Below are 21,709 nucleotides of genomic sequence, written 5' to 3'. Positions count from 1 at the left end.
TGCGGCGTGCATCTTGATCCGAAATGCTGTCTTGCGTCTGACCTTCGTCATCCCGCTGGCTACTCTCAAGCAGCCAGCTCGGGCTCTCGCTTGTGCCGTGTTTCAGTGGCCATGGATGCTAGCTGTCTCGAGTGTCTTTGGCCGCTCGGAAATCGTTCAAGCCTGTTATTTCTGCAGAGTAGCATCGCGTCCAGAGCGCAGTATGCAGTCGAAGGAGTTTTGTGTGTCACCAGTGCATTGAGTCATAGTCTCGGAAGAGAGCCGTTACCATATCGGGCGGACGCGTCTGTATAGCATAGGCGTCTACACGCTCGTCCTGCTTGCCCAACGCCACAGCGACTCGGTCTTGCTGTTCCATCCTTCTCTAGCCCCCTTACTCCTTAGGGATCCATCAGCCCTAAAGTAACAGCGAGAAATATTGCTATAATCTGCCAAGATGATGATCAAGGTGAAGGTGAGTAGCATAATGAGCATACGACAAGTGCATGGGCGCGCCACTGATGACATCCCGCCTGCTATCCAGACGCTTACGGGCAAGGAGGTACGTAGATCATTCTGTCGTAATGCTAGAAATACAAGCCTTCACTGCAAGCAACCATCCTGACATGGTGCGAACGGTAGATCGAGCTCGATATCGACCCTGAGGATCAGGTGTGTGGCGTATATATCGTTTTCCACTCTACCGCTCAATACACGGCTGTCTTTGGCGCGCTTTAGGTCTCTCGTATCAAGGAGAAGGTCGAGGAGCAATCTGGTGTGCCCCCACCGCAGCAGCGGTTGATCTATGCTGGTAGGCAAATGTACGTGTTTGTTCCTGCGATGATTCCACTCGTTTCTTCGTGCCAACTTGTGCTGCAGGGCGGATGACAAAGTCGTCAAGGAGTTCAATATCGCGGCCGGAGCTGTACTACATCTAGTGCTTGCGCTCCGTGGAGGCGCTTGCTAGACATTGATCATGATGATATTTTGACATTGCTAGGAAGGCCTTCGCCGAACGCACTTCCCCTTGACTTGACAAGTGCTTTGGGAAGAAGGTGCGCGTGGGCGGAGATCAAGGAATATAAGAAGTTCATGTGGTGTATTCTCTGCAGTGCGTTGTATCCATGTTAGACCCATCACAATTCGCAACCGCTTTCACTTGCTTTCTTGCACCTCTGTACTTTTCTGTGCGCGCGCGATAGAGCAGCTTCTATGGGGTTCCTTGTTGGTTTTCATGCCACGCCAGCAATTCTTGTACATCATAGTCTGCTTATAGAGCGCCACTAAGGGCAGAATATTGGTGTTTGTGACCAGACACTGGACGCAGGGCGCCGCAGATCAGACAGAGGAGCCCGGATCTCGCCTTGACGCAAAGGCAACTAGCGATCCAGCTCAAGACCTGCTCATTGCAAGCGCCATGAAACTTGCCCTCATCCCGTCCACCCCCACCGACGGTACGTACCGACCAGCGGACTTGTGATTTCAGGATCTCTCTGACGTCTTGGAGCTGGTAGATCGCACGATGGTCGCGCATATATGCATTTCTTGCAACACAGGATCCAAGCGATGCTCCGGATGCAAAGAGGTCTGGTATTGCAGCGCAGTGTCAGAAAGCGCACTGGACGACCCACATCTTCAGCTGCAGGATCGATAAACCTATCGACAGTGCTTACCATCTCGCTCGCGCATGCAACGACAGCCGCATGCCTTCAGACATGCAAGCCAGGATCGACTACGGATTCGATAAAGCCCTTGCGATTGTGGGCATCGACGCCCAGCTCCTCGGTCTGTGGAGCTGGATATGCGTCTGCAGGGCCATTCCACCGCAAGAGGTGCGTAGATGGAGGCAGCAGGGGAGACTCATCGAAGGCGTCAAGACCGTATTCGAGGCCGTTCCCCTCAGTCAGCGCGGCGTGTACTATGCATGGTTCCTGCAGTACCAGTGGCTCCTGGACGGGACCCCCCACGACGAATCCATCGCTAGCAAGAACTTCGCGGCGCTGGTCGGTAACATGCTCATAGCGGCCTGGAGATTCACTGGAGGCTCATCAAATGATACCGCGGCGAAGATATGCCAAGAAATGAACGCCCTCCCTCTCACACGACGAGCCTGCTACGACCTCTATTCAGTCCTCATATGCGGCAGCAGTCCTCACCCTGTACGAACACTCTGGGTGGACTTCGGTTTCGTCGCTGCGATGAACGGAGTGGAGGAAGATGAGCTGAGAGCCAAGTACATGCAGCTCATCGAGGTCTGCTCCTTCGGCGAGTTCTGCACCGCGTATGAATCCTCGTCCATCCCCGCCCTTTTCGAACGTTACGGCGTTTCTGTCTCTCACTACCGTCTCTTCCTGGACGTCATGGCCGGCACTCCTTCGGACAACAAGTCCGTCTGGGATCTAAAGCAGTACATCGATATCCTTGCCTCTCCTGTTCCGGAGCACGTGGATCACCCTCCGGAGCCGTTCCTCATCGCCTTCGTCGACTACGGCTTCGCTAACTGCAAGGACCCGGACGACAGCAAGCTGCTGGATGACCTGTACAAGAAGCTTTTCTGGGATTCGCTTGTGGACCCGCTGGAGCTGCATGAGGCTCGCGTTCGCGGGCGGCTGCTGGAGTATGTCAAGAAGTTCAAGTTCGTAAAATATTCACCGCACGCGGCGAAGTACTCCCGGTTATTGAAGAGCCGACACTCCGTATCTGTCCTTGCTTGAGAGTACGTTCAGACATGTTTATAGGGAGCGGTACACTTTCTGACCTTGATCTGGAAGACGCATCCAGCACGAGACCATACAGTCGATGATTACGCTGCATTCACGAATTTCTGCGCCCTCCGAGTACCGCCTTAATCATTTGGTGATGCTCGCTTTGGACGGCCGTATTGATCTACTCTCATTATAGATGATAATCTTTGGCATGCCTTGAGTCAATTTATATCGGTGGCTTACTGTACTTAGAGCGCTCTTTGTAGGTTTGCGACGCTGTCTGGGCTGTACTGTGACGCTTGAGCTGACCTTGAATGCAGCTAGGCAGGCGCCCAATAGGCGCGCGAGCAACTGAGCGACCGACAAGAATTGAGCACCCCTTGTACCTAAGTACGCACACATCTCGGCTACTACTTGTCGCTGGGCGCTCAGATCCGATCTCTGTACTCTGGACATCATTACAACGATGTCCTGGTCCCGCTTCGCAGGTTGTACTTCCACGTAGATCGTCGACTCCCACGCAATAACCTCCTCGTAGACGGTCATACTCCACAAGCGCGGTTTCGTGCAACAGCACTCTACCTATAGGCAGCTCCCGCTCTGTCTACGAAACCAGGCTTCCAATCGCTTGCACCATCCAATTCACATCGAACGCAATCGACCGCTAGGAGTACTGTCCGCCTTCGAGACCGTCCGCAGCAATCAAACGCAAGGTTATACTGACATGCCCTAGGAGTCTGTGACACCAGGAAAGGTAAGAAAATTCAGAGTTTGTTCGCTCGGGACTTGCCTTGGAACGCCCCAGAAACGAACCAACTCCTCTTGTTCTCAACTCTCAAGCTCAAACGCCCCTCGGAAATCTTACTCCTTGCTACACCTGTAGGTACTCGTTGTTCACCTTGACCCCTGCCGTATGCCTCATAGAGAGTTTCAGGATTATAGGATGGTCGTTCGCATCTGTGGTAGTTGCCTGGAAGAGGCCTCTAATCCCAAGCGGTGTTCCGGATGTCGCAACATTTGGTACTGCAGCACCAGGTGTCAAACTGAGAACTGGCAATATCTCATCCCTGTCGACGCTCAGACTCGGATCGACTACGGTTTCGACAAAGCATCCCGCGTCCTGGGCCCTGAGGGGGAGACGATGATGTGTGGCCTGTGGAAAGGCATCTTCGTCTTTTTCGACATTGATACCAAGGAGGTCAGTACGTGGCGTAAGGAGGGCAAGCTCGTCGAGAGGATTAGGGAGAGATTCGAGACCATCCTGGAACATAATAGAGGCGCGTACTGTTCATGGTTCCTCCAGCGTCAGTGGCTACTCGATGTTATACCCGCGGACGAATCCAAATCTCATCAGAACGCTGTGTCCAGCGCAGACCAGGTGCTCCGTAAGGACTGGACGATTACCGGTGGCTCCTCATAGGACAGCCCGCAGGACATCCGGAGGAAGCACGCTACCCTCCCCCTCGATCGTGCCACTTGCCATGCCCTCTACTTCTGCCTGGTCTCCGGAGCCCATCCCAACCCTGTACAGGATTTGTGGCTGAAATTCGGCTTCGTTGCGGCCACTTGTCAGGGCGAGGAACTCGAATTCGGCCGGAAGTACATGCAGCTCATCAGACTCTGCACCTTCGACAAATTCTGCCTCGCCTTTGAAACCTCGTCGATCCCGGCTCTCTTCGAACGCTGCGGCCTCTCTATGTCTCATTCGCGTATGTTCCTCGACGTCATGGCTAGCTCTCCGAGGTCCTACAAGTCCGTCTGGCTCTTGAAGCAGTACATTGATCAGCGCGCCTGCTCCGGGCCAAGCGACGAACCGGACCTTTTCTCGGCTGCACGGCTAGATTACAGCTTTGCCAACTGCAAGAATGCACTGGATCAGAAGCTCCTGGATGACTTGTATAGGAAGCTCTTGTCCGAGTCCCGTGCGAGCCCCCCTTGGGCTACATGCCGCATGCATCAAGGGCCAGCTCCTGGAGTACGCGAAACGATTTGTAAAGCTCGCCCCGTACTTGACCAAGTATACACGACTTCTTGAAAACTCATACCCCCTTCCAGTGTATGATGATTCTGTACGTCATCGTGCGATGTATCGTGTAGGTCGATTGCTGACATCAGAAGCGTCTCCAGTCCGACCAGGCAAGTACGACGGAGGCCGAACCTGATATACCCTCGGAACATCTTGACCACCTCTGGACTATGACTGTACTGTACGTGATGGTTCATTGTCGTCTTTTTCTGATCGCTGTTCGACATTGAAAACGTTATCAGCGCGATGGACCCGTTCCTACTACCACCGAGGCCTCTCTCCCGGGCACGATGGCCGGAACGCCTTCACCCCTGCCACCTGATGACTCTATTTCAGAACCTTGGTCCTGCTTGATTGTATAATTGGAGTCTGTTCCCTCCATGGCACTCGAAGCCCGGTTTCAGACGACCTGCCCTGAAGTATGTGGGCGCCTCTGCACAATCACCCCTCGTAATCGATACCATCAAGTACTTCTTCACTGTAATATACGTCTCCATCGGACGCATGAGCTTGTATCTGTGGTGACGGTTCTAATGCTGGTATGGCAAGGAGCCTATTGCGTAAGAACCAAGTACCAGCGTGCAGATTTAACCCCCGAACGTCCTAATTCACCTCGGCTCCGGTTCTGTGCTCCTGGTCTTCCTTCGTCTCGTGCCACTCAGATAGGTCTTCCCGTTTCCACACATGATGATGGATCGCTTTCTGACTGTGCGATAACACGGAGACTAGATCCACGTGGAGACTTCTTCACATGAGGGATGTTCTGACCGGTTCTCCCTACGCAGAGGGTCCTCAGGCCTCAAGGCCGCACCCCTCATTCTATCTCAGAACCAGAGGATATATATATCACCTGGTCGTCCATCGCATTGTTATCTCAGGTCTGCTTTCAGATTCAGCTGCACGGGCACTGTTGAGATATGCCGCGAAAGATCTTGATTGGTTTCGGAGTCGACGCCGATGCTGCGTCTGTATGGTACGTCGCAATAGGTTGTACTTCTGCTGTGAGTGTTGAGGATATTAGCCCTAGGATTGCGGAGACCTCCCCGGTAGACGTTTCCAGGGTGGGTTTCTTTGGCTCCGGCCTCGGCTTGGGATCGACAGTGTTCTGACACGTCTGTAGGGGATGTATGGTGGCGAGGTCTGCATTCCTCGCCTCCTGAAATTGTTTGCCAAGTACAACATCCAGACGACTTGGTTCATCCCCGGTGAGCTATTGCATATCCGTAGTCTGTAGCGGGGTAATCATTACTGATCCCTGTTCAGCGCATAGTTTGGAGACATTCCCGGAACAACTGGCCGCTGTCCGGGATGCGGGGCACGAGATGTCAACTCTATCTTATTGTTGAGAAAAAAGCGTCAAACTGAGTGGTTCCGATTTTCACAGTGGAATGCACGACTATCTCCATGAGCGACAGTCGAAGTTGACCGTCGAGCAGCAGAAGGATGTATTGGATCACGCATACGATGTCATCACCAAGTTCAACAACGGCATCGGAGTTGCGCTCCATGCTGGGACCCAAGTCGAGACAGCGCTCGGCTACTCCTCGAGAAAGGAATCGAGTACGGTCAGTACGCACAACTGGAATAAATCCTTCAGCTACTAAACAACGATCGATAGATCATTCGGACATGGCTCACGAGCACGTATCTTGCTCATCTCTCCCGGCTATGTTTGACTGATCGTCAATTACAGCCTACTACTTACGGATGGGCGACGACCGGACAAAGATCGACTACCAGGCCAAGGCAGAGACATGGATAAAACCTCTCCTTCGAGAAACGGAGACAGGCTTGGTTAAGATTCCGACTAATTGGTACGCATCAGTGCAATCCCTCGTTAAAAAACGTTCTGACTTGGCGAGCAAGGTATCTCGATGACTGGCCGCCTCTAATGTGAAGAAGCACTCTCTCTATGCTCAGCAAACCCCTAACTCACTGCGATGACGTACTAATTTCAGGGCCGCAGCTGGGAATCCTAACGGCTGGGTAAGTTTGCTGAGGTCAGTGTGGAATGAGCGTGTCTCTGAATGATTGCATCAGGTCAACACACGAGACGTCGAGCAGCTATGGAAGGACACGTTCACCTATCTAGTCACATTCGGGGTCTTCTTCCCGCTAACTACGTTTCCTGACTTGGTCTTGCAGGGAGGAAGAAAGTTTCATCTCCCTATATCTATACATCCAGACGTCAGCGGGTGAGTTTCCCGACAGAACCTGTTCAGCATCGCTTACACGCTTGAACGTTTTACGTTAGCCGGCCTCACGTACTCCTGATGCTGGTGGGTTTCTACTCAGAGAGTATACTATAGCCCTTCTGACTCCCCTACTCGGCCTCAGGAGCGCTTCATTGAATGGGTAAACACTCACGAAGATGTACAGTGGGTACGTATGCTCGATATGGCTAACGAATTCCGCGGTCGAGTCTCGCCGGCCGCCAACGCCATTCTGCCTCAAGGACTCGCAATCTAGCAGACAGAGGTGCGAGCGTTGAGTTTCCAATTGAGGTTTCTGGCCTATGACGCCTCCGGAATATGATGTAGGGCCCGAAGAAGGTTCAAAAGACCAGAATAGGACAGTGACTGCACCATATACGTTTCAGAGAGAATGAATTGCTGTCGCGATGCCCAGTTCCCCACTCAATTGCCCATTATGTGCTCTCCAATGCCGCCCTGTATTTATTTGCGTGTACAACAAGTTCCCAGTGTTGTTGAGAGGGGCGCCGTGTGCGGTCTGGGTTATCGCTCGGCTTCAAATTGAGGTTCATTCCGACGTTCAATACCGGTCCCAATGACCCCAGATGTTGTAAAAGCCTCATGTTGTTGTTCTCAAGACACAGGCTTGGCGCGCGCGCGAGGAGATGGCGCCAACGGCACATGATTCAGGTTATAGATCAGAACTCGAGGATCCAGCCCTGCCCTAAACTAATGCCTGAGCGTCGCGACGACGGAACGACGCGCCACAGACCAAGTCCTCGTCCGCTAAAACATGTCAAGAGTTAGGGCGCGGTGAAATAGGTCCGCCGATGAGATTGACGGGCTAAATAGCACTGGGTCCCGGCAAGCTCGAGATTTACAGGGGTAAATGACAGTGAATTACATCAGTGGTGAAATACAGTGAATAACGCATCAGAATGGTCAAATAGGTATCAAGTACACCAGTTGGACGGATCTTTGGCGAAAGATCGGCGCTAACAAAAGTCAGGCTTATTGAAGAAGCTGCCGCCTAGGGTTCTATCTGCAAAACCTTAGCCCAACTCTGGACCCAACTCGTCCACCAATGGCTCGTAGTCTCATGCCAGGCTTGTGTGCGTGCGGGACACCCTGGACATCCGGCGTGCCTTCCGGCGTGAAACACCTTGAGTCGACGACAATGGGTAATCTGTCTGCTAAGACCCTCAATTATTAGCAGATAAGATATGCAATATTACCGCCACTGATTCAACTCTTGGGGGCGGGGCGAGCACTTACTGTGATTTGGATCATAATGCCGCCGGTTTGATGCATATCAGACGATGCCTCACATGCGATATGGCTTGTGTCACATGAGCAGCGTTGAGTAGCTGATTGACCCAAATTGACCCACCCATTCCGGGCGTCTGCAGATTTACCGGTAAATTACGTGTAAATTACATAGGCTAATATGCATAGGTCAACCTCGGTCGCGAGTTTCACCGTGCCCTATCAAGAGTTGACTATCGCTGCCAAATTTCATCGCCTTCATGACGTATTGCACTGACATTGAAGAATACACATGCTTGGTGAGAGTTTCTACCATGTTGTATGAGGTACCGGTGGTGATGAGGTACCGGGTTCGCCCTTCGTTCCACTCGGCAGATCGCACAGGGAGCGTTCCGTTATTCCGAGCCTTTGCAACTTTACAGGGAGTGCGTGTCTTGGATTGACGCTACCGCGTCGAGGGTAACACAAGCGTTTGGTGCCTGCGAGCGCTGTACTCCCTTTCCCGCTGTTACGGATGTCCGTGGTCTCGTGCTCAGACGTCTGGGCATGAGACCAAAATGTCCTCTGTCATTATAGCACTCCAAGCGTGCCGTAACGGCCGGCATCCCCGCCGACGCGCAATCCGTTCGGCAAAACAGAAGTATACCAACGTGGCTAGCCGGCATAGCGTTCGAGCTTGCGAAGAGGCTCTGGACCCCATGTTCATGCCTGTGTACGTATCTCTTTGACCCACAGGAGCACCGAGATAGTCGGTCCCATGAACGCGAATTCATACCCACGCCATGGAGAGATGAAATACCAGCGTAACTTCGGAATCGTGGTATGGTGAATCGGCGAATCGTAAGCTGCAGCGCCACAGGGCTTCCGGAGGTCTCGGGTACGTCCACAGCTACCAAGTGTCAGAACACCGGTATCGCTTGCGAATGTATTGCAAAGTCAGAGCGGGACGCCGACCAGTCAATGGTGCTATAGTGGATCCATAGTCTTTGCGCCCGAGAGCCAGGAGTTGTCTGTGGGTTGGGCGGGAGCACTATGACTCTCTGGACTTCTGCTTCTGCTTCCCACCTCGATATTCTCATCTCCTATCGGGATATACTCCATCAGGTACAGGCTCCTGCCACATATATCAATCTCCGTTCACCACGCGGCTGGCTATTCCTGCACTCTGCATATACTGCACTTTCCCTCGTAGCAAGCTAAACGAGTCTTTCGGTGAGTTCTCGACTAACTTAAGACGACTGAGTACTTGACTCCGTATGCCGATGACCTTTTTGTCGCAGAATATTGAGAATGTCCTTCTTCTTCGCACCCGCACCCGAGCCTGCCACTCGTCTTGGCTACTATCGCAAGCTGGCGCCCCGCGCTGCCGTTCACGTTTCCCCTCTCTGTCTTGGTGGCATGAGCATTGGTGACAAGTGGGCTGCGTTCGGGATGGGCTCCATGGACAAAGAGTCCTCTTTCCGCCTTCTAGACGCCTTCTTCGATGCCGGCGGAAACTTCATTGATACTGCGAATAACTAGTAAGTACAACTCGTTCCGATCGCACTGATTGGAAGTCTCGTTACTGATGTGCTCGTGTAGCCAAGACGGCAGTTCTGAGGAGTTCATCGGTGAATGGGCTGAAAGGCGCGGTGTTCGTGATCAGCTTGTCATCGCTACTAAGGTGTGTGGCCTACCGCTGCTCCGTTTGTGCTACCTTGCTAATGCCCACATGTCTAGTTCACCCATAACTGGCACCGCGGGGATGACTCAATTGTACAAAAAGTCAACTTCATGGGCAACAACATCAAGTCTCTTACGCTCTCGGTGGAAGCTAGTCTCAAAAAGCTCCGCACGACCTACATCGACATCCTATACGTCCACCTGTGGGATAACGAGGCAGATGTCGAGGAGATCATGGATGGTCTTCATAACCTCGTTGTGTCCGGGAAAGTGCTTTACCTCGTACGTCCACTCTCGACACCTTTCTGCCCTAACATGCAGGAGCTCACTGGCATCTTGCGCTTTTCTCTTCAGGGTGTCTCGAACATGCCTGCATGGATGGTCGTCAAAGCCAACGAATACGCCCGTCACAACGGCAAGACACCGTTCGTCGTCTACCAGGCGCGTTGGTCTGTGCTCGATCGTGATATCGAGCGCGAGATCCTCTCCATGTGCCGTCATGAAGGTCTTGCCATCGCGCCCTTTGCTGTCCTCGCCGGCGGCCACATCCGCACCGATGAGGAGGAGGAACGCCGCCGTGAGTCTGGCGAGGGCGGTCGTACGTTACTTGGCCAGAAGTGGGAGCGTACCCCAACGGAGCGTGCTGTGTGCCAGGCTCTGGAGAAAGTCGCGAAGGAGGTCGGGGCACAGCACATCACCGCGGTCGCGATCGCCTACGTGATGCAGAAGGCGCCATACGTTTTTCCTATCATCGGCGGGAGGAAGATCGAACAGCTTCATGCGAACTTGGAGGCGCTGAGTATTCACTTGACCGACAAGCATATTAAGGCCATCGAGGCCGCTGCGCCACTCCCGCTGGGCTACCCCTGGACTGTTACGGTGAGACTCATACGGTGTCCAGACAGAGTGTCGAGGTTGTCGCTGACGTTGCTGCCGGTGATAGGGTGCGTACGGCACCCTGCCATGGTTCTACTCTTCACTTGCGAAAGTGGAACACCAGCCTATTCTGGCACCGCTGAAGCCTACTCGTAACAACTGAACCAAAGGCAATCTGATGGACGTCGAATGCACACCCATAAGATCCTCAAATACATTAGCTTTGTCCGAGATTTCGCTCCTGAAAATCTGCCATATTGATTGAGTTCTCCTGATGCTGCCCGTTACGCAGTGGCTATTCTTAGTTATCAAGCTTCCCTTCAGGTTGTGGAACTTACCAGTTGAAAACACGAGGTCGTTACTCATCCGCGCGCCGACTGGTGTCGTCTCTTACCATAGCACTATAGCACACTCGATGCTTGTAGTACTAGTTGCAGCAAAGAAGCCTGTGGTCGCATGCATTCTAGCCTGTCAAGTTGTCCGTTCGACGTGCACAAGCTTTGACGCTACTGTCAAATATGACATACATATATGACATTGCAGCTCAAGATGAGCTGAGAGAATATAGTCATAGGCCCTTGCGCCGGTGGCAAACGCGTACTCGGAGTCGTGAGTCCCCAAGAATAGATGGCAGCGCCACGAGGACCTCCGGAGCGCCCGCCAAGCAAGGATTGCCAGACTAATACTGTGCGCCTCCTTCTCCTCCGAGTGCAAAGCGCCCAACACTGCTGCAGACCGCTACCCAAGTAGCGATATCATAACAGCATATCGCAATGCCAAGGTACGCAGCTAGCCAACACTCGTAGGTATGAAAGCTAAGAATAGTCGGCAGCACCACAGGTCCTCCGAATGCCAAGATTACATCGACAGCTCTTCAAGTGCTCGGACCTGGGTCTGCGATTGATATAAGAGGGGGGTGTCTGAAGCACCAGTCGGCATAACATTACCTCTGCGACTCAGCCTTCTCAACTGAACTCATCGTTAATTCAAACAACCGACAATGTCTCTTTTCGCTCCTGTCAACCCAGAACCTCTCACTCGCTTGGGCTACTACCGCTACCTTGCTCCGCGTGCATCGATCCTCGTCTCCCCCCTTTGCCTTGGTGGCTTGAGCATCGGAGACAAATGGGCTGCCCACGGTATGGGCGCGATGGATAAGGAATCCTCCTTCCGTCTCCTCGATGCATACTTCGCCGCTGGTGGTAACTTCATCGACACTGCCAATTACTAGTAAGCACGATGGGTATATTGAGAATATACTGATACTCATCATATACTTCTGTGTACAGCCAAGATGGCAGCTCCGAGGAGTTCATCGGAGAGTGGGCCGAGTCGCGCGGCATCCGCGACCAACTGGTGATCGCTACGAAGGTTCGAAATTCTCCCCTATCGTCATAAGAGGCGAATTTCCTCGCTAACACCTATCACTCGCCTCTACCTCACTCAACCATAGTATTCCCAACACTGGGACGACGGCTCTGTTGAGAGGAAGGTCCGAGCCAACTATATGGGCAATAGCGTCAAGTCTCTCGCACTCTCGGTCGAGGCTAGCTTGAAAAAGCTTCGCACGACGTATATCGATATCTTCTATTGTCACAATTGGGATAATCACACTAGCGTCGAAGAAATAATGGACGCCCTTCACAACCTCGTTGTTTCCGGCAAGGTTCTCTATCTTGTATGTCTAATTTATCCGCCTACGTGATGGACGCAACAACTGACCGCCGCCTTGCACGTTTTTCATAGGGTGTCTCGAACATGCCCGCTTGGCTGGTCTTGAAGGCCAACGAGTACGCCCGCTACAATGGCAAGACGCCCTTCGTCATCTACCAAGTCAAATGGTCCGTCCTCGAGCGCGACACCGAGCGCGACATTCTGCCCATGTGCCGCCACGAAGGTATCGCGCTGGCGCCCTACGGCGTACTCGCCGCGGGACACATCCGCACCGACGAGGAGGAGGAGCGCCGTCTCCACTCCGGCGAGCTAGGTCGTCAAATCCTCCCGGGCCAGAAGTGGAAGCGCACACACGAGGAGCGCGCTGTGTGCCAGGTCCTAGAGCGCATCGCGAAGGAAGTGGGTGCGAAGAGTATTACAGCTGTCGCAATCGCGTATGTGATGCAGAAGGCTCCCTTCATCTTCCCGATTATTGGCGGACGCAAGGTCGAGCAGCTGGAGGCGAACGTAGAGGCGCTCAACATTCACTTGACGGAGGAGCATTTCAAGTTGATCGACGATGCTTCTCCGTTCCAACAGGGCTATCCCGTGAACGTGATCGTCAGTATACTCTCTATGACGTCCAGCAAGGATCGATAACTGACTTTTCACTCTGACGACAGGGCGAATATGGCCAAGTGCCGCGGCGCCATTTCATGTTTGCAAAGGTCGACACACAGCCTCTCTTAGCTGCCATTAAGCCTCCTCGCAAGAACTGAATGCGAAGTGATACACGAGTAGTCTGAGCTTTACACAGTGTATGTTTGGTCCCCCGATGTAATGTACAATATATCTCCGATCTGTCTTCAGAACCCCGGCCAGTCATATTGGAATACATCCAGCCTCTGCACGCCGCCACAGAACTCCCTCCCCTCCCCCGGAGGGAGTGGACAGGTCGAATTGCAGTCGGTTATTGGCGCGCTCACGACTCCGCCGGCGAACCCGAAGCTACACTGGCAGTCGCTTGCGTCTTCAACGCCTGCGAACGGGTATCCGACATGCTGACAGTAGTCGATACATTGGTCAACGAAGTCCAGATTCGATGCAAACGTCGTATGCACGACAGGCGGACCAAATGCAGGTGTAGTGGGCGTGTCTACGAAGCACCCTAGCCCCGTCCACGAGCCCGGAGCGAGAGCAGGTGACTTGTAGATCTGTCGAGCCATGACGCGTGGCGGGCGATATCAGTGAACGCCGCTCATCACGATGCGAGGATGACATGGTGTGTACCTGGATGCGGAAAGATCCCCCGCAGGATAGAGTCTCGTCTCCTGTGCAGGCCATATTGCAGTCGGTGGTTGGGGCAGCAGTCGGCGTGCCGACTAGGCCCGTGCCGCAATGGCATTCGTTGCTGAACTCGACGCCGGCGTATACGGAGTTGTCAGCATCGCAGCGCTCGATGCACGACGCAGGTGTGTTGTCGGTGTATTGGGTAGTGACATCGTCCGCGATTACTCGGGATGGGACGTCGACTGCGCATGCATATACGGTAGACCAATTGAGAGGGATTGTGGGAGGGTTGAACGTAGATGCGCGGGTAGCGAGAGGGAGTACCATGTTGAAATCGGGCTCTAGGAAGATCAAGGGTAGGGCTTTAGTCGTCTCGTCGTTCCGCCGGTTGACGAGCTTTTATGCAGGTGGGGAAGCAATGTGCATGGCTTCTGCGCGCTAGTGAACCAGGAACAGACAGAGAGAGGATAATAGACCAAGGCACCAAGGCAAGGTACGACCCGCCGTCTCTTAGAGTGCCTTGAATAGCGGGCAGAGTTGTGGTCAAGGGCGTAAGATGCATGCCTCAGGTGGCAGATGCACTATCCGCTAAAACGCTAGACAGGGACAGTCTGAAAGCCTGAAATCAACACTCTAGTCAGCACTCGAACGTGCATGGCTATAGAGAAAAAGCGATGACACCCACGTCCGTGATTGTCGTGGAAGGTATCTCAATGCATCTATATGGGCAAGTAGATCCGATGTCAGTGTTGCCGGAGGCAGTCCGCCCTCGCTGAGCAAAGATCTGTCATTGCGGTCATAGAGAGGGCCATAGCGCATGAATCAGAGAAGTGATGACGCTGCAATGTCGCATGCTCTTCTAGTTCGGAGTTCACCACAGAGTTCCCTACATGCACTCACGAAGGGCGAGCACGGGCCACAAATCAAAGCCATGCACTTGAGTTGTTACTGAATTCCAAGGAGACTGTGATCCAATTTGTCGAATAGTCCGTGCTTCCAGTGCCCGTGCCCTTAATGCACGGCGATCGGATGGACGTATTCTAGAGCTCTTCTGTCAATGAGGGGGAAGATGCGCGATTAGCAGACTATATGCCCCAAGGCAAGCACACCAAGGTCTCTGGATGTACGGATCTTCGGTCAAATATATATACACCCGTGCTCCCTCCACCTGCGCAGGGATAGAGCGTGATCAGGATATCGATATGCTAGTGAAAGTCTGCAGGGCAGAAGACGGGAAAGTCAGCCATAATATGTTCGGGTACTTGAATGAACTCACATCATGGGCCCGATACCCAGTGATCCTCACAATCAACGCCATCATCTTCATCCTCCTGATCCTCTTCGCCCCTATTCCGCTTTCCTTTCTGCTTACCCTTCTCATCCTTCCCTTTCTCTTTCTTCCCCTTGGCATCCTTCAACGCACTCGCTACCCTTACAGCATCCCGGATCTCCTCCCTCCAAGCGTCGAACTCGCTATCTTTGATCTCCCCCTCACCTGCCGCCGTATCCGCACCATCAACATGTCCGAGGCGCCCCGAGAGGCGGTTTAGCACTGACACCTCCGTGCGCCATACTCCCATTCCCTCCTTCGCAAGCCTATCCCTCGCCGCCCCAGAGGACGCAGGGACGTCGTATGCAGGCGTCTCCAGGATGAGCGGGATGTCGCGCGTGCGCGGGTCCGAGAGGACGTGCGCGAATGTCTGCAGGCCAAGATGTCCCCTGTAGCCGATCGATTGAAGTCAGCATCCATGTCGGGACGAGGCGGAAAATGAAGATGCGCATACAGGCCGATGTTCTCGTGCCGGTCTCTCTTGCTCCCTAGCGCGCCTTTGGAGTCGTTGATGTGCATGCCGCGGAGGAAGGACAGGCCGACTTCGCTGTCGAAGTCGTCCACTGGGATGGGTGTATGCGCGACTGAGACGAGTGTAAAAGCAAAGGCATCGTAATAGGCACGTACTAGTCGCGCTTCGGTAGATGGTCAGTCGTAGTATCATAGAGGAATATACTAGGAGACTTACTCCCATCCCTCTTTCGTCGTCATATCATATCCCTGCGCCGCATTAGTCTATGGAGTTTCCATGATGGATGGGATATACATACTGCCGCATACATGTGGCCTGCAGAAGGGGTTGAGTAAGTATAAGACTTCGACGACAAGTACGCATACAAGTATCCAGACAGACGCCGACTCGAGTCCTTTCTTCAACGTGTTTGATAATACCACCTAAGTCTGAGAATTGGCCTCCTATCACGTTGCCTGCACCAGCCTAAGTAATTGACAGTGAAGTAGGTGAGTGAATCAAGCTACATTCACACAATGGCGTACCATGTTCTCTAGTACGACAACAACGCGCTCTGTTTCCTTATGAGCGCGATTGATGCACTCGGCGATGAGGGCTTGAGATTCCTCTAGTGTAGCGACGCCGACCGTTGAGCCCGGGCTAGAAACCATCAGGACCCAGGCAGGCCAGCGAATGGAGCAGGCACGAACTCACTGGAAGTTATACAACAGCAACCCCAACTCTTCGCACCGTTTGAGGTCGTCCAGAAAACACTCGTAAGACTTGTCCCTCTTTTCTCTGTAGACATTCCCATTAGGGATGTATTCCGCGGCGCAGAAGGCGGGCACGACTGACACCTCAACAGACTCACTTGTCTGGGTTGCCAAGGTTCACGAGGTAGCTCCCGTGAGGCAGGATATGGGACGGAGAGTATCCGAATGCCTTCATGCGCGTCTTGAACTTCGCAATAGATTCCTCCTTGAGGGGGTTTGACTGCCATTTCCTCTGGGACTTGAGAAAGATCGCGAACGCGTTCGCACTGCGTATGTATGAGATACATGTGCGTGGTGTTTGGGATGAATCAGCCGAACGTACCCAACCGCGGCAGCGTTAATGATGCTATTCTCTATTCCACCTGCCGAAGAGACATGCGGGCCTATCTTCCAGGGATTCACTGCCCTTGGCATGAAGTCTTCGGGCTTGAGTTCTGACGGCGGGCCCTTCTTTCTCCCTGCACGCTTCTTCGTCTTTGGTTCAACTTCGTCATTTTGTTCGGGTTCCAATTCTTGTCGTGCTCCAAGCTTAGCGCGTTTCGCAGGTCGGGTATTTTCATCGGAGTCGGAAGATAGAGAACTCAAGGAGGAGGTAGCGCGAGTATGAGAGCTAGCAACGGTGGTCATGACGCGAGTTACTTGCGATGTTGCCGCAGAAGTAACAGTGGAGGTGGCGACCCTCGTGCTCCTCCTGAGAGCCATGCATGCAAACTAGTCGATGTGAAGAGCTGACACTAGTCTCTGCAAGAGCGTGAGGCCGTCGTCGGTGGGCAAGGCGTGACAAGCGCGTCTGTCACCCACATCGAGTCTGAACTTCAATGCGGCTTGAGAACTTATTGTTATGCTTTAGCCGAGGATTCCATAGCATCCCGCCCGAGGGAGGTATTACGACTCAACAAACCTATCCTCCTCTGTCACCAAAGGCTGACATAATCCCCAGACACCCAACAGGACAAACCAAGTACCTGTCCTCTACGGCCACAGTCATCTCAATTGATGCATTTGCACCCTCGTTTCGAAGCTTTTCCAGAGGAACTGATGTTCGTATGACAATCAAAGTCTACTGGTGTGACTCGCTACGCGGGCGAGCAGAGACTCGCACACATCCGAACGATATCAGTATGGACATATCGCCCGAGCTCGTGCCACAAACCCCAGACTCGTGGAACAACTCGGTATGCCGCGCCCTTTTTCCTCGCGGGATGTCCTGGCGCACTTTGCTTGAAGTTGGTGAGTGCATACTTCCCTGCATCATAGCAAGCAGGCACCAGCTGATGACGAGGAAGAGATTCCCGCCAAGGGAGAACGTGTCCGGGGTTGTCGCCGCGATCAAGGCCAGAAGAGGCCAAGACATCATGAACGAGCGATATTGACTGATACCAGATTCGAAATTTCGAAGCACCGTCACTGGCGACTCCGAACCCCTGGAGCGGTGAGGAGCCGTTGTCGCTGCGGTCCCAGGTTCCTTTGTTCAAATCGGTCCAAACAAACCCTATTGATCGTTGAAGAAGCGCAGTGGGGTCCATAAGAGCTAGAACACCTTCACTCCTGGTATGGATACAAGGGGAGTCAGGCGAAATCGGTCCGCCTCCCTACTTTCACAGCATCGAAACATAGATCGCAGTCGACCGTCTCGGGCTATCTCCGAGGGACGTCCTGGTACTCGAACCCTCGCTTCTTTAAATCTTCGCGCCCCAACATCGTCTCTTGTGACTCACGATGACGAGGACGCACTTCAACGCAACCGACCTCGCAAGATGGGGAAGCGTCAGATAAGCGTTGGGTCACGCGGGGGCGTCGAATGCTCGCCAGACCAGCACAAGGGAATCAGGGACGTCGGAAGTGTGCAGCATAACGTCGTATAGGAAAGCTATGGTACAAATGCGAGCGTACAGACATGGCTGGAACATATGAACGGTTGAGCAAGATCATGGTGCCTCGTTGAGGGATAACGAGGACATACCAGTACATTCACCAAGGTTCGGAAGTCCAAGTACAGACTCGCTCAGTCCTTCTTGGAGAGCTTGGCGCCCTTGCCAAATCCAAGTCCAAGCAGGAACGACGTTCTCATCGACGCGCCCGCATATACGAACCCGACACTCCCCCATTCCATCGCGTTCCACGCCCAGAATCTCAGAAAGACCTCTGCCCACCCCTTCTCCTGCGCCAACGGGATCATCGTCGCGAGGTGCCCAAAGTCCGCTGTAAGCAGCCCAAAGAGCAGTGCCCGCCATGTGCGGACCGACGAGGTCGACTTCAGGACGAAGTGCTCGTTGAGTGCGAAGAGCAGGTAGAGGTTGGAGAGCTGATAGAGCGAGATAAGCGTCGCGGTGTGCGGGGTCGCTATGCGGGTAAGCGCTGCGGCGGTGGGAGAGGACGTGAGGTAGGCCAGGTACTGCGCGGGGAGCCCGCCAGCATAGATGGCCCCTACGATCGCGGAGAGGGGCTCGATGTACAGGAAGAATAGTCGGTAAGCGAGGGGGATCACGCTCAGATCTACGGAGGATGACATCGCAGGTTTGGAAGGTGCCGGGGCTGGGAGTACTTGGTTGCGGACGCGTTCGCGGAGGTGTGCGTACTCGGAATGCACCCGTCTTCTCAGCACGTGACGTCCGCGGCGGCTGCATTCCGGCGACGTCCGCAGAAAGCGAAAGGCCTCTTGGCAAGTCAATTAGATTGTTTGAGCAACGATCCTGCCGACATCAGCATCAGCACGTACGTAAGTACCGCTGCAGTCTCATCTGTACACATACATAATTCACTAATAGCAGAGCAGGCCTGGCGTGTTCGGCTGTTCGACGCGTCGTAAATTGACTGATGATCATGGCCGCGTCGGTCTTCACGTAACGCTTTTGGCGGGCCATCGGGCAGTCTTTTCAGGCTGTGGGAAGGGACGAGACGAACAAGTGACAACCGGGGAACACACCCGCACGCGGACCGGTTCAGTGCCAGGAAAAATGTCGCAAGACGCATAGCCTTCGCTCCCCAGCTGACGTCCCTGTCGGACTCGCAGAACGGCTACATACGCCGCGGCAGAGGCCCGAAGTCGAAAAGAGCTAGACCCCCTTTCCCCCGCAGCCAGGTACCATGGCGGCCGAACGCAATAGGCTGAAACGCCACCGATTGCGGCCCCGACAATCCTGGCAGGCACGCTACTAGCTGTGCCGTCGCCCTTGCCGTGCTTGGGCATCATCCGAGTCGAAAGCACCATCTAGGCAATTACGTAGTGCGCAAAGGTGCCGCAAGATGTGACCGTGAATTGTGGTGGAGTACAGTACTATAGACACAGGTCACACGACTACGCCACGCCGCCCGGCCTGCGGGCACATTCCTGGGAAGATGTGTAAGTCAATGGTTCTCTGAGCGTACAATAATATTACTGCAAGAGCGATTGTAAGGTCTAAGAGGATGGCTGGCCCATGAGCGTACGTGCAATCGCGTCTAAGCTGTGGATGGAGTGGGTTGTACAAGGACTGGGCGGATGAGGATGAGAAAATAATGTACATTGTAAGGAGGGACGTCGATGCGATTTTGGATGTGGTCAATTGTACAGTACACTTGATACCCTCAGCGAAGGATTTATGACGACAGCAGAGCATAGCACGTCAGCCAGGTACACGGGAAGATAAGAGAAAGCGTAGCTCACCAACACAGCGTATGCAAATCACAGCTTCACCGCAGCTTGCGGAGCTGGGAGATGATCTCCCCGAAGTCGTCTTCAGTCCACCGTTTGCCCCTGCGCTCGCGGATCCACTTGCGGCTGAACCGCCGCTTCGTGCGCGCAACCGCCTCCCTTGTGACGACCTCGACTTTGACATCTACTTGGGCCTGGAGATGCGACGAGTTCCGCCTCTCGTGCTCGTGCTCGGGGACTTGCCATAACTTCGGTACGCTCCCAGAGTCCGACTCGTCGTCCCCGTCGGAGAAAAGCGCGAGCATCGCCGCGCGAGATGCGCTCCGCGTTGGGCACTCTTCCATGTCCGAGTCGTGCTCCAAGAGCAGTACAACGTCCCGCTCGTCGTCCGAGTCTGTGTATGCAGGAGAGAGTTCTTGTGCGCAAACGCGCGAACGAGACGGCCCCGAGGTGAGTTCACTAGCGCCTGATTTATGGTCGGGAGGCTCGGTAGGAGATCGCGCCTCCTGAAAACCGGAATCCTTCATGCGACGTGCGAGTTCTTGCTCGCGGCGCATCCTGACCTCGCGTGAACCGGGTATGCTGAACACGATGGGTGACAGCGGCGACACGGGTTGCTCCGAGGGAGATCCCATAGGGATTTCCAGCCGTATCGACGGACGTTCCGGGGTGGCGGATTGAGGAACAGGGGCAGATGTAGGAGCTTCTGGTGGAGGAATAGGCAGAGCAGGAGGGGGACATGTCGAATACTGGGCTGGAGGAGTACGAGCACTGGTAGGTGGTGTCGGAAGGGGGGTCGAGCGGAAGGCATGCTCTGATTGCCTACGTTGAAGTGGTGGCTCCGGAAGCGGGCGAGGAGGAAGTGGAGAACGCATTTGAAGAGGGGTCGCGGGAGGGGTTGGTAGAGGACGCACGCGAGTCATGGCAGGTGAGGTCGGCGAAGAATAGCATGGCACAGGAGAGAGCTGCATTGATGAATAGGAATACAACGAGCTGGCACTTGGTGGGTAGGCAAAGAAGCTCGAATTTGATGATGATGAAGAAGGACGCGAGGAGGCACGCGAGTGCATGCCAGACGTCACTTGGTGGAGAAATGTGACTGCGGTTGGACTTGCGGGATTCATCACGGGGGAGACATGGGCAGGTGTCGAGGCGCAAGCGGAGACCATGGAGAGAGTCAGGGGAATAACACAGAAATTGCTCAGACGGGGAAACTCTCGAGGGACGTCCGGGAGGGAGGAGATGAGGGAGTAGAAAGGACGATGGATTGACAGACGGCGATGGACGGTTGTGGATTTATTGAAGGCGTCATGTTTGGTCGTGAAGGATTATTCATACTTAGTGACGGCTTCTGGCTGGGAGAGCCCCGTCACGTCGCGATTGCCTGTGCCAACTGCTTTCGCGCGTTGATGGCCGTGTCGCGCCTCTTTTGGCTTCCGTCCACTTCGGTACCTTTCCCTCGGCCAGATCCAGATCCAGATCCAGATCGTCCGCTCCCCGCTCCCATCACTCCCCTTATTACCTTTCGGCCCGCGGATCTTCTACTTTAGGCCCGCGCCCCCGCTCCCCGGCCACTGGCGGAGACTAACTAGCACGTCAGCCAAACCACTCATCCTTGCCGTCTCCATCTTCCTCTCACAGCGGTCTGCAAAGCTCTCACGTACAATCTGCAGCTGCATCTTCGAGTTTCGCGATCTTCGTATACCTGACGGACAATGAAACATACAAGCGTCGCAGCGACTGGGATCACTACCAATAGGCCTCTGTGGCCGTTGGGGGCTCTAACCCAAAATTCAGACAAGGCTTGTGGGCTGCGGTTTATCGACACCATCGTCACAAGTACCCTGTCCTCGACGTATCCGGGCCTTCGTC

General features: G+C 54.0%; 9 protein-coding genes across 9 annotated transcripts; 5 read left to right on the top strand and 4 right to left on the bottom strand.

The window, feature by feature from the left end:
• The first annotated feature begins 325 nt into the window (after positions 1-325).
• On the top strand, positions 326-1,141 carry DICSQDRAFT_180050 (ubiquitin). Its single transcript, XM_007364811.1, has 5 exons — positions 326-454; positions 524-541; positions 622-651; positions 718-800; positions 859-1,141. Exons 1-5 carry the CDS (start codon positions 437-439, stop codon positions 944-946), a joined length of 237 nt encoding a protein of 78 aa, XP_007364873.1. The 5' UTR covers positions 326-436; the 3' UTR covers positions 947-1,141.
• A 541-nt stretch (positions 1,142-1,682) lies between these two features.
• On the top strand, positions 1,683-2,693 carry DICSQDRAFT_169189 (uncharacterized protein; the record flags this gene model as incomplete). Its single annotated transcript, XM_007364810.1, has 1 exon — positions 1,683-2,693. The coding sequence occupies one exon, from the start codon at positions 1,683-1,685 to the stop codon at positions 2,691-2,693; it is 1,011 nt and encodes a 336-aa protein (XP_007364872.1).
• Positions 2,694-5,627: 2,934 nt separating this feature from the next.
• Positions 5,628-6,984, top strand: DICSQDRAFT_126466 (uncharacterized protein; the record flags this gene model as incomplete). The annotated part of the gene is made up of 10 exons (XM_007364809.1): positions 5,628-5,683; positions 5,738-5,771; positions 5,831-5,915; positions 5,974-6,034; positions 6,095-6,279; positions 6,404-6,524; positions 6,669-6,696; positions 6,751-6,833; positions 6,856-6,905; positions 6,965-6,984. 10 exons carry the CDS (start codon positions 5,628-5,630, stop codon positions 6,982-6,984), a joined length of 723 nt encoding a protein of 240 aa, XP_007364871.1.
• A 2,251-nt stretch (positions 6,985-9,235) lies between these two features.
• DICSQDRAFT_135743 (Aldo/keto reductase) lies at positions 9,236-11,172 on the top strand. Its single transcript, XM_007364808.1, has 6 exons — positions 9,236-9,380; positions 9,449-9,688; positions 9,750-9,831; positions 9,888-10,112; positions 10,185-10,709; positions 10,774-11,172. The coding sequence occupies exons 2-6, from the start codon at positions 9,459-9,461 to the stop codon at positions 10,867-10,869; spliced, it is 1,158 nt and encodes a 385-aa protein (XP_007364870.1). The 5' UTR covers positions 9,236-9,380; positions 9,449-9,458; the 3' UTR covers positions 10,870-11,172.
• Positions 11,173-11,706: 534 nt separating this feature from the next.
• On the top strand, positions 11,707-13,232 carry DICSQDRAFT_180047 (aryl-alcohol dehydrogenase [NADP+]; the record flags this gene model as incomplete). Its single annotated transcript, XM_007364807.1, has 5 exons — positions 11,707-11,936; positions 11,996-12,077; positions 12,160-12,384; positions 12,453-12,980; positions 13,043-13,232. The coding sequence occupies 5 exons, from the start codon at positions 11,707-11,709 to the stop codon at positions 13,136-13,138; spliced, it is 1,161 nt and encodes a 386-aa protein (XP_007364869.1). The 3' UTR covers positions 13,139-13,232.
• DICSQDRAFT_146435 (WSC-domain-containing protein) lies at positions 13,226-13,976 on the bottom strand (the record flags this gene model as incomplete). The annotated part of the gene is made up of 2 exons (XM_007364806.1): positions 13,226-13,573; positions 13,650-13,976. 2 exons carry the CDS (start codon positions 13,974-13,976, stop codon positions 13,226-13,228), a joined length of 675 nt encoding a protein of 224 aa, XP_007364868.1.
• A 950-nt stretch (positions 13,977-14,926) lies between these two features.
• DICSQDRAFT_58911 (AP endonuclease) lies at positions 14,927-16,617 on the bottom strand (the record flags this gene model as incomplete). Its single annotated transcript, XM_007364805.1, has 7 exons — positions 14,927-15,368; positions 15,434-15,542; positions 15,760-15,916; positions 15,976-16,090; positions 16,145-16,228; positions 16,302-16,469; positions 16,526-16,617. The coding sequence occupies 7 exons, from the start codon at positions 16,615-16,617 to the stop codon at positions 14,927-14,929; spliced, it is 1,167 nt and encodes a 388-aa protein (XP_007364867.1).
• Positions 16,618-18,033: 1,416 nt separating this feature from the next.
• DICSQDRAFT_135740 (uncharacterized protein) lies at positions 18,034-18,896 on the bottom strand. Its single transcript, XM_007364804.1, has 2 exons — positions 18,167-18,896; positions 18,034-18,104 (listed from the first exon to the last, which is right to left on the bottom strand). The coding sequence occupies exon 1, from the start codon at positions 18,713-18,715 to the stop codon at positions 18,209-18,211; it is 507 nt and encodes a 168-aa protein (XP_007364866.1). The 5' UTR covers positions 18,716-18,896; the 3' UTR covers positions 18,034-18,104; positions 18,167-18,208.
• Positions 18,897-19,444: 548 nt separating this feature from the next.
• On the bottom strand, positions 19,445-20,788 carry DICSQDRAFT_180044 (uncharacterized protein; the record flags this gene model as incomplete). Its single annotated transcript, XM_007364803.1, has 3 exons — positions 19,445-19,760; positions 19,850-20,608; positions 20,664-20,788. The coding sequence occupies 2 exons, from the start codon at positions 20,786-20,788 to the stop codon at positions 19,876-19,878; spliced, it is 858 nt and encodes a 285-aa protein (XP_007364865.1). The 3' UTR covers positions 19,445-19,760; positions 19,850-19,875.
• Between the last annotated feature and the right edge of the window lie 921 nt (positions 20,789-21,709).

This window comes from Dichomitus squalens (assembly GCF_000275845.1).
Source record: "Dichomitus squalens LYAD-421 SS1 unplaced genomic scaffold DICSQscaffold_10, whole genome shotgun sequence".
Lineage (NCBI taxonomy): Eukaryota > Fungi > Basidiomycota > Agaricomycetes > Polyporales > Polyporaceae > Dichomitus > Dichomitus squalens.
Note: the sequence above shows the minus strand (reverse complement) of the source record. Positions and strands in the feature narration are given on the sequence as shown.

Bases quoted from the DNA above. Each gene is read 5' to 3' on its own strand.
- DICSQDRAFT_135740 (XM_007364804.1), bottom strand. From the start codon at position 18,715: ATGTCATCCTCCGTAGATCTGAGCGTGATCCCCCTCGCTTACCGACTA.
- DICSQDRAFT_180050 (XM_007364811.1), top strand. The intron at 652-717 runs GTGTGTGGCGTA...GGCGCGCTTTAG, and splicing joins ATATCGACCCTGAGGATCAG to GTCTCTCGTATCAAGGAGAA. The intron at 801-858 runs GTACGTGTTTGT...CTTGTGCTGCAG, and splicing joins ATCTATGCTGGTAGGCAAAT to GGCGGATGACAAAGTCGTCA.
- DICSQDRAFT_135743 (XM_007364808.1), top strand. From the start codon at position 9,459: ATGTCCTTCTTCTTCGCACCCGCACCCGAGCCTGCCACTCGTCTTGGC. The intron at 9,832-9,887 runs GTGTGTGGCCTA...CCACATGTCTAG, and splicing joins AGCTTGTCATCGCTACTAAG to TTCACCCATAACTGGCACCG. The intron at 10,710-10,773 runs GTGAGACTCATA...TGCCGGTGATAG, and splicing joins GCTACCCCTGGACTGTTACG to GGTGCGTACGGCACCCTGCC.